The 10,031-nt window shown below is 26.7% G+C and overlaps 1 protein-coding gene across 1 annotated transcript; it reads right to left on the reverse strand.

Annotated features, from left to right (window-relative positions):
* Window positions 1-265: 265 nt before the first annotated feature.
* Window positions 266-8,893, reverse strand: LOC142331183 (uncharacterized). Its single transcript, XM_075376911.1, has 3 exons — window positions 8,748-8,893; window positions 3,827-4,091; window positions 266-360 (listed from the first exon to the last, which is right to left on the reverse strand). The coding sequence occupies exons 1-3, from the start codon at window positions 8,766-8,768 to the stop codon at window positions 281-283; spliced, it is 366 nt and encodes a 121-aa protein (XP_075233026.1). The 5' UTR covers window positions 8,769-8,893; the 3' UTR covers window positions 266-280.
* Window positions 8,894-10,031: the final 1,138 nt, after the last annotated feature.

The raw sequence follows: 10,031 nt of genomic DNA on the forward strand, positions 1-10,031 counted from the left end.
TTTAAAAAAAAAAAAAATTTATTTTACAATTATATTACAGCCAGTATAAAAAAAAATTGATAATAAATAATAGCGCACACGTATTTATGTTAACTTTTTTTCTTATTTTGGTATACGAATTGATTAGAATTTTCATTTATTCATTTATTCCATATATCGTTCATTCAGACTCTGAATTGGCGGGCAGTGAGTTGGATATTTGGTAAATCGGACGATGAAGTTTAAAATTTTGGATTGTAGTTGAAGTTGAAGTTTTGTTTTTTAATTTATCTAATTTAACTTAACCGTGGTAACCCCAACCGTAGCCGTGTCCAAAACTCTTGTAATATCCACCGTGGTGACCTCCATAGTATGGGTATCCTGTAACAAGAAAAAAAATTAATAATACTGGGAAATAAAAATTACAATTGATATTTATTTTAAAGCTTATTCAGAACAAATATTTAGAATTTATTATTAGAACGTGATTAAACGCTTATAATGTGTCTTTTTGTCTTCAGTCATTTGACTGGTTTGATGCAGCTCTCCAAGATTCCCTATCTACTGCTAGTCTTTTCATTTCGGTATACCCTCTACATCCTACATCCCTAACAATTTGTTTTACATATTCCAAACGTGGCCTGCCTACACAATTTTTTCCTTCTACCTGTCCTTCCCTATATTTTTCCAAATGCTTGTTTCTTCATCTATTTGCCGCAATACCTCTTCATTTGTCACTTTATCCACCCGTCTGATTTTTAACATTCTCCTATAGCACCGCATTTCAAAAGCTTCTAATCTTTTCTTCTCAGATACTCCGATCGTCCAAGTTTCACATCCATATAAAGCGACGCTCCAAACATACACTTTCAAAAATCTTTTCCTGACATTTAAATTAGTTTTTGATGTAAACAAATTATATTTCTTACTGAAGGCTCGTTTTGCTTGTGCTATTCGGCATTTTATATCGCTCCTGCTTCGTCCATCTTTAGTAATTCTACTTCCCAAATAACAAAATTCTTCTACCTCCATAATCTTTTCTCCTCCTATTTTCACATTCAGCGGTCCATCTTTGTTGTTTCTACTACATTTCATTACTTTTGTTTTCTTCTTGTTTATTTTCATGCGATAGTTCTTGCGTAGGACTTCATCTATGCCGTTCATTGTTTCTTCTAAATCCTTTTTACTCTCGGCTAGAATTACTATATCATCAGCAAATCGTAGCATCTTTATCTTTTCACCTTGTACTGTTACAGTACCGCTTATAATGTATCATATTTAAATTGTATAATTTAATTTTAAGTTCATATTACATTTTTTTCTCTTTTCCTTCTTCTCCTCCGGACCGGATTCTGCAGTTAAGTATTACACAGCCCAGGGTAGTGTCCTTTATTCTAACGGTCTTTATGCCAATTCATAATACGTTAAGTGCTAATAACCACACAAAAAGAAATATACCAAGAATAATATCTCGGAACAATTATCGTAAGGTTTAAGTTTTGGCTTATGCTAAAGGCGCCATTTTTAAATGATTTTTGTTTCAATATTACAGTGTAAAATCTTTGTCATATATATTAGTTTTCTTTTTGTAAAGTGATATGATTAGCTAATAAATAAATTACGATATGTCATTTATCTGTTATTGAAAAAATAATGGCGAGTTTTTTTTTATATTTATATCATGATATATAATAAACACTGTTTAATTATTTTAATTTAAATGAAATAAGATTTCAACGACAAACCTAGATTATGTATAAGTCGATTAATACTTAAAATAAAATGCATAACTTTTTATTTTTATTTCTGAAAAAGGTGAGGAATTTAAATATAGATTAGTTTTTGTGTTTTAAGTTACATATGAATATTTAGATTTTCATGGGAACGGAAAAAAAATTTAGAGTTAAAAAAAATACATAATTTTTTAGATAATTAATCGTTAGTTATCAGTTAACCGGACAATCTTAGAAATAATTGGCATAGTAGTAATCATTAATTAAAGTATATTCAGAATAAGATCTTTTAGTAAGAAATTTGTCTATAAATACAAAATTATAATTAATATAAGTTAAAAAATTTGAAAATAAACTTTTCCTATAATTTTTTTCACTTTATTATTTAATTTTGTTTTGTAAATATCCTAATATATATCCCTAAAGATATGAATGTATATCCAGGTTGGGAAGTACTTTCTAAGTGAATAGTAGTTAAGTTTTAATTTTTCTTTAATTTTAATTTTTTAAAAATAATTTTATATATCATAAAAAAATTGTGCAATAAAAATAATTCATTTAATAGATATAAATGATTTCTTTATTATTGTTTTGAGTTAAGATCAGCTTTCTAATGTCATTATTGAATGTAATATTTTATTATTTAACAAATATAATAAATGAAATTCTCAGTAATTAATGATGAAAATTTAGATTGTTATAGAGTTAAACACTACTCAAATTTAAAATTATCATTTAAAAAATCATGCTTAAAAGAAATTCGTAGAAATTTTATTGTTTAAGACTACACCTAAAATTATCCTGTGAGTATTTTTTTCGTTACTCCACCTTGGGCTAAATCTGTTTTAATGTGAACACGGCCCTAAGGGAAACTAAGGGGAAATTATTCACCCCTGCATTTCTTCTCATATCTTCAAAAGAATGATCTTCACCATGGACACTGAGTCCCGGGCTTGTTCGGTCAGCTGGTTTTATTTAGGGGAGGCACGCCGAATTCTCTCCGGCATGCTTCCTTAAGCCGCAGAAACTGATCGCACACGAACACTACACTGTGTTCGTGTAGTGCGAACGTGTGTTTGCAGAACATACGTTCTGCATTGTCCTTTTCCCCATAACAGTCGCATTACGCAGATGATCTCAATGTAACCCACCGGGTTGGTGTAATGACAAATTCATCATCAGGAATCACCTGATTTCTAAGTCGAGAGTTCTGAGGTTCAAATCCTAGTAAAGACTTTCACTTTAACAAGGATTTCAATAATATATCTTGGGTACCGGTGTTCATTGGTGGTTGGATATAAATTAACTACACATCTCAGATTGGTCGATCTGAGACTGTACAAGACTACACTTCATTCATATCATCTACATTTATCCTCGGAAGTAATACCTTACGGTGGTTCCGGAGGATAAATAGAAATATGAAAAGAGGATCCTAACGTCTGCGCTTAGAGATATGTTTTGAAACACCAGTGACCGGTAAGGAACTGGGTCAACTCGTACCCCAGTTTGACCGTATTTGTGTTAAACTGAAGATGGCGGGATTATTCTTTCATACAGACCGCATAAGTTAAATAAACATTTTATTTATAATTATTCTAGTGAAGTTTTTAGAACTGAACCTCAATCATTATACACCAAGAAAGGTAGTAAAAATCATAGTTATGGGGTTTTTATGTTAGATATTTTTTTAAAAAATAACTGTGAAAACTAAGAAAATCTAATTTTATTGAGTTTCTTCTTTTTAAATTTATTTTTTAGTGTTGTTTTTGTTTTTTTGTTTTTTTACGAGCCGAAATATAGTCAAAGTGAAATAAAAATCAAAGTTTATTCCTTAAACTACTGACTTTATTCCAAGGAAATGTTGGGATGATGTTACAGCTGTCTTTTTTACTCTTAATTATATATAAAAAGATTATGTGGTTAACACCGTATTCAGACACTTTTAAGTTTTATTTTACTGGAAATTTGGCACCGATTATATTTGATATCATTCATACAAATGAAGAGTATTTTTTTGTTGATCTCTGACAGTTTATTTATTTAATTCTTTTATTGTAGTTTATTAAAAATAGCAATTTTATTACTACAATTAATGTATGTTTAAAACTTACCGTAACCACTGTATCCACCATAATGTGGTTTATAATATCCACTGTAGTATGATGGTTTGTAGTAGCTTCCGGAATAGTATGATGGGTAACCATAACCGTATCCGTGTCCATAACCGTATCCGTGTCCGTAACCGTACGGGTAACCGTAACCTATTTTAGCAATTTTATAACCAAGACCAAATGTATTATCTGTTTCTAAATCTTTTTCTTCTTTTTTATCTTCTGCTACTGCGTAGGCTACGCATAATGCTGCCATTAAGAGCACCTATAACATAAAGAAAAAATAAATATTATTATTAGTAGTTTATAAAATAAATATTTTTCTTGGAGAGGGAATATAGATTTACAATTAGAAATACAAAGATTTCATATTCAATGTAAACTATACTTCCTATTAAACGTCTTTTATTTTTCGGTTAATACCATGAATACTAAGTGAGCTGAAGGTTTGCCGCTTTCTTTGTCAACCGAACTGTCGTCTGGTTTAGGCGGTAAAGGCGAGGGGGGTTTGTTGTGTATAAAATGGAAGCACACATGCTAGTATAATACAATGACCAGTACGCTAGACTCAGCTGTTGGCAAGGGTAAACTTTCAGCTCACGTATTATTTATATATACTTTCATCCCTGTCGCGGCCGCACTATATGTATTACTTGCGTTTCCCGTCACGCTCGTCAATTTTTTTTTTTTTTTTTTTACTTAAAGTTTTTTAAACAAGTAACTGGAAGCAAATGCAGCCAGTTGCGTTGCACTTACAGTAACAGTTGTAATGATGTGATGGTTGAGCCACCGCGCTGTGCACCATCGCATCCGTTAAAAAAATCGATTTTTTAAAGAAAAATCGAAAGGTTTCTAAATATTAATCTGAAGAATATTTGCAAACCCAAATTTACTGAATATCTCATTTAGTATAATCAAAAATGGGGAAAATTTACAACCGTTGTTCAAATTTTTTTTCCCTTTCTTCACCCGTTTCGTCATCGAATTTAAAAAAAAAATATAGAAACTGGTTTTTTAAATATTCAAATGAAGATTAATTACACCAAAAATAAGTTGAAATCTTCATTTATTACTAAAAAATTCAAAAAGTAGTCGCGTTAAAAAATTTTAAAAATGCATTTTAACCCTTTAAACTCGGGGTTTTAAAAAATCTAGCAATTTGTTTTTAAATATTTACATGAAGATTACACTCATCAAAGTAAAAGTTGATATATTCATTTGTTACCGAAGAATTAAGAAATATAGTAAATTTCATTGTTACTCCGTTTCAACCCTTTAAACTTGTAATTTAAAAAAAAAATCCTTTCTTAGTGTTCACTTAAACCGTAAGAACAACTTGTATACAAATTTTCATCAAAATTTATTTTCAGTAGTTTTTCTAGCCGTTGATTCTGAATCACTCACGAGTGTATATATATATATATATATATATATACTCGTATATATAATCAATAAGTTTGTTTTTCACCTCTGTTTGAGATATGTTAGTATTTGTTTTCATATAAAGTAAAATTTTATTCAACCAATCTAAATTGGACATGATTCATTAAAGAATAAAATGCCATCAAGGTCATCAATTTGTTATAATTAAGTGAAGTATTGTAGGTTGATATGATCAAAATGTTGAAAGAATAATTGATTCCGACATGTAGTGTAATTAAATATAGAAATCTAAAATTTAAATAAGTAATTACTGTATATAAAAGTTTTAATATGAAATATTTAACTCGTGTTACATATTTAGAAATAGTTTTATATTAAAACAAGTTCCAGTACATCAATAATATATGTAAAGTTTAAAATAGAATTCACGTAAAATTGTTGTATATAAGATTTTGATAAACGTGACTAGAACTTGAAGTGTTTTAGTTAAACCCAGTTACAGTAACTTGCTTCATACTGCATAAATATAATTGGTTGACCTTAGAAATATTTATGGCAATAATTTATACTCTTAATAAAATTTATTTTTTATACCATTTGTCTAGCTTTTATTTTAGGTTTAAATAACCGACTATAATTAAGCGACATACAGAAATATCTATTTCAGTTTATTTATACATAAATATTCTTTTTTTACTAATATAAATAAAACCTAATTTGTTATTACGTAGATTTTATTAATTATTAATAGATTATTTCATCAAATTTATACTTTTTTTTTAAAATTTAATTATAAAAAATTTAGGTCTACTGAATTTGGTAAAAACAACATTAACAAAAAAAAAAAATAAATAAATAAAATGCAGTTTTTGATAAGCATAGACTTAAAATTAGTAAAACTATTTATTACCATATTTGTGTTATAATTTATTTCATAATTTATTTATATTTTTCTCAATTTAATTTCAAAATATATTACCACACTCTAATGTAGAAGAATAAGTTAATTTGTTTCATTAGCAATTAAAATTAATTTAGGCTACTGAGATTTATTTGTTTATTAGAGCATTAACTTTCGAAATTAATTATTGATTCTTTTGTTAAATTCATTTGTAATTATTACTTATCAAAAAATGTTTTTATTCTAATATTTGTTTACTTTTTAATTTATAAGTCATGTTAATTGAAAAAATTACTAAATTTAATTTAATATTTGAGTTTTCTTTCATATGTACCTTATATTAGTTCCCCTACAATAAAATTAAATTCGTACTTTGCTATGGATTTTCACCAACCAGTTTAAAAAAAAAAAAATTAATTGTTTTTGTGTTTTTTTTGTTAGTCATAACCGGAAATTGAAATGAACAGTAAATCTTTCTTAAAATGACATAGCATTTCTTAAGAATAAAAAAAATAATCTCAAAAGTAAAAGAAATTGGCTTGTAGAGATAGAACAAAATTTCCAAAAGATCGGAATAAAAGAAAGAAAATTTTAAACTAGGAAATTTTCAAGAAAAAAGACATCAAATAGTAGTTTTAAAGTGGCAAGAAAAGGAGAATTACAGAAAAAGATTAAGAAAGAAGATTACTGAGAGATTAAAACTTTAAGAAAAAATAATGTTTGTTAACGTGTTCCAGAGATAGACACTTGGAAAAAAAAAGATGTTTAATAAATATAATTGTACATAATTAGGGTATAATTTAATATTTATTAAGCTATTTATTGGATCATAATAAGTTTTCAGAATTTATAATATTTGAATAAATAATACTTAGTTGATTAATAAATATAAACAAATATTGTTGTCTTATCATTTTCATTAAAAAAAGAAATTCGTACTTCAATAGAATTTATTGATAAGCTAAAATAAAGTTTTTGCTTGAGAGAAAATTTAACCACTAAACCACTTTTCTTCTTTTTTTTTACGAAAAATTAGATTAACAATATTTAAATACATTTTAAAAATGTGTATTAATTGATCTTATTATTAAAGTAAATTTTAATTTAACAAAATTGTAAAAAAAAAAATTAAAATAATTTTAAAAACAATACTCAAAAAAGTATTAAAAACTAATTTCCATTTGCTAAAATTTTGTCTTTTGGACCCCTCGCTAAATTTAAATATATATATCAAAATTTAGTTGTCCCAAAGTTCAAAGATTTCCGTTTTCAGTGCTTTAATTTTGGTAATTTTAGTTTTTATTTGCTTTTTCTTAGTCCTAAAAGAACCAATGCTCTATTAAAAAAATTCCTTTTGGCACGACGGAAGGGGGAGGTAGATTTCACCGGTGCTAAGTAGGGGATAAAAAATATTTCCACCTTAAAGTTAAGAAAAATTTCAAATTTATTCAATACGAAAACGGTTGCATGTGAAAAAAGTTTCACATGTTTAGCATACGACAAGCCCCATCTTCTTACAATTCCATCAAAAGTTTGGTCATACCTTGCCGTAACGGTTGGTCATATCAAAAATTGTTTCAGACAAAAGTGTTAGGTAATGTTTACAGAACATATGCCTATGCCTGTATATACTATATACAGTATATGTATATAGTATATAGTACATTGTATATAGTATATAGTATATAGTACATATATACAGTCTATATATAGTATATACTATATATAGCCTGCCTATACTAAAATTATAGCCTGCCGTGGCGCGATTGGTAGCCTTTCACCCGGAGGTCCCGGATTCGAATCCCGGTCAGGCATGGCGTTTTCACACGCTAAAAAAATGTTCATTCATCTCATCCTTTGAATAATACTTAACGTTGGTCCCGGAGGTTAGAAAAACAATAGTAAATTTCTTGAAATATTATTATTAATTTTAAAATAAAAATTGAGAAATATTAAAAATGAGGTGTGTTTCAAAACATACCTTATTTTTTTATATATTTATTTGAATTATTAATTTTTTTTTACTATTTACTAAAATTAAAAAAAAAATTTTTTTTGGTAAATATCAATTATCAAAACGATAATATATTTGCCACAAATATAGAGTAGCGTAAAAGTATCAGGAGGGCTGACCCTAAACAGGGGATTGATTGATATTATCAAAACGATGTGCCCAAAGGTTAAAAAATAAATTATTATTCGAAAAATCTCGACTAGTGGAAGCTATTATAGAAAAAAAATCCAATATTTTCTTATTTATTAAAAAAAGAAAGTCAAATTCTTTTAAATTGAAATTTATTTTTAATTTATATTCAATTTTTTTAAAACACTTTTATAAAACTTTATTTCTTGATTATCAAAATTTATTTTTAATTACAGATTTACATTTAATTAAATTGTTTAGTTTTATTGTATCAGTAATTAGTTATTATTTGATTTTATTAATATTTAAATTATATGTGATTATAAAATTTTATTTGTTTTACTTTTTATTTAATTCTTTTATTTTATTTATTTTTATTCCAAAAAAAAAAAAAAAAATATATATATATATATATATAAATTATGTAATTATTTACTATTAAATCTGAACATATATATATAAAAAATATATTTGTATATTAATATATTACTTACAGCTGTTTTCAAGTAGGCCATTTTAATTGTGGTTTACTCGAATACCCAGTGATCCAAACCGTATGAGTCTATAAAATAAAATGTATTTTAACTCAAGTCACACCCATGCTTATATACTTTATCAACCAATAGGAAAAACGGTCCATAAATTAGCGACTATAATATAAAACAGAGACCAGAAAAACCAAGGTAAAAAAATAAAAAATGTGATGCAAAAGTATTTCTTGTGGCAAGGTCAAACAACTAATGTAAGTGCATGTGTGTTTGTGTCTGTGTGTACATATATTTTGTATTAAGTAGTATGCTTAACATGTTGACCAAGTAAGATACGTTGCTACATGTCTGTAATGTGTCATATAGTTTGGTTCCTTGCTCCTCTGTAATTCCCTCTACTTGTTTATTTACAATAAAAAATTGAACTCGAGGTAGGCTAGTTTACTTAAGTTGATATTGTTATTTTTAAATTTGTTGTTTATTTGTAAAACCAATATTTAGTTTACTTATTAGAAGTCTCTATATTTAACAATGAAATTATGCATTGCAACTTCTTTATTCTGTCGTTACTTCTGCGTATTTATTCATGTGTCATCGCAGTACGTACTTTTATGTAATTTCAGTTTACTAATAGATGATTAATGAGTAATTGCTATAATATCGTAAATAATAATTTAATTAAAATACGGTATGTATATTTTTATTCTTTTGTCGGTTAACTAATAATAAATAATATTATTGTTTATAGAAGTAAATTGTTAGTAATTTTCGTTAATTTATAACATACAACGGAAACATTTTGTGAGAATTTTTCTTATTTGCAAGTTTTCCAACAATAATAATTATACGTTTTTACGGCTTATCACATAGAAATTATAAGGAAAATTTTCTTTACCCATTTTTGGTTTTGTTAGAATAATAACTTCAATGGAGTTGAATGAACTTCCCAAATTCTTTATGTTGAGAAGATTATTTCTTATTTGATATTACAAAAAAATATTTTTTTTGTATGTTAAAATTATTATAAACCTGATTACTAATTAAAAACGAACGTGCATTTCAGTAGATCTTTCAACATGTATTTAATATATATTTTACAAAGTTGAAATAAAATATTATATTCAGTATGAAATAAGAAAACCCCATAACGTTTTTTCGATTCTAGGATTTTCTGGACCAAAAATATCTCTGAGGATTCGAAATAATAATTAAATTTTTTTAGTATTTTCAAATGTGCTGTTTTACATTATATTTTTATTCTTTCAATTTAGCAAGAACCAAGACCCAGTC

Source organism: Lycorma delicatula, chromosome 10, assembly GCF_047948215.1.
Source record: "Lycorma delicatula isolate Av1 chromosome 10, ASM4794821v1, whole genome shotgun sequence".
In the NCBI taxonomy this organism is placed as follows: domain Eukaryota; kingdom Metazoa; phylum Arthropoda; class Insecta; order Hemiptera; family Fulgoridae; genus Lycorma; species Lycorma delicatula.

Bases quoted from the DNA above. Each gene is read 5' to 3' on its own strand.
- LOC142331183 (XM_075376911.1), bottom strand. From the start codon at position 8,768: ATGGCCTACTTGAAAACAGCT. The intron at 4,092-8,747 runs GTAAGTAATATA...TTTATGTTATAG, and splicing joins TGGCCTACTTGAAAACAGCT to GTGCTCTTAATGGCAGCATT. The intron at 361-3,826 runs GTAAGTTTTAAA...TTCTTGTTACAG, and splicing joins TGGTGGATACAGTGGTTACG to GATACCCATACTATGGAGGT.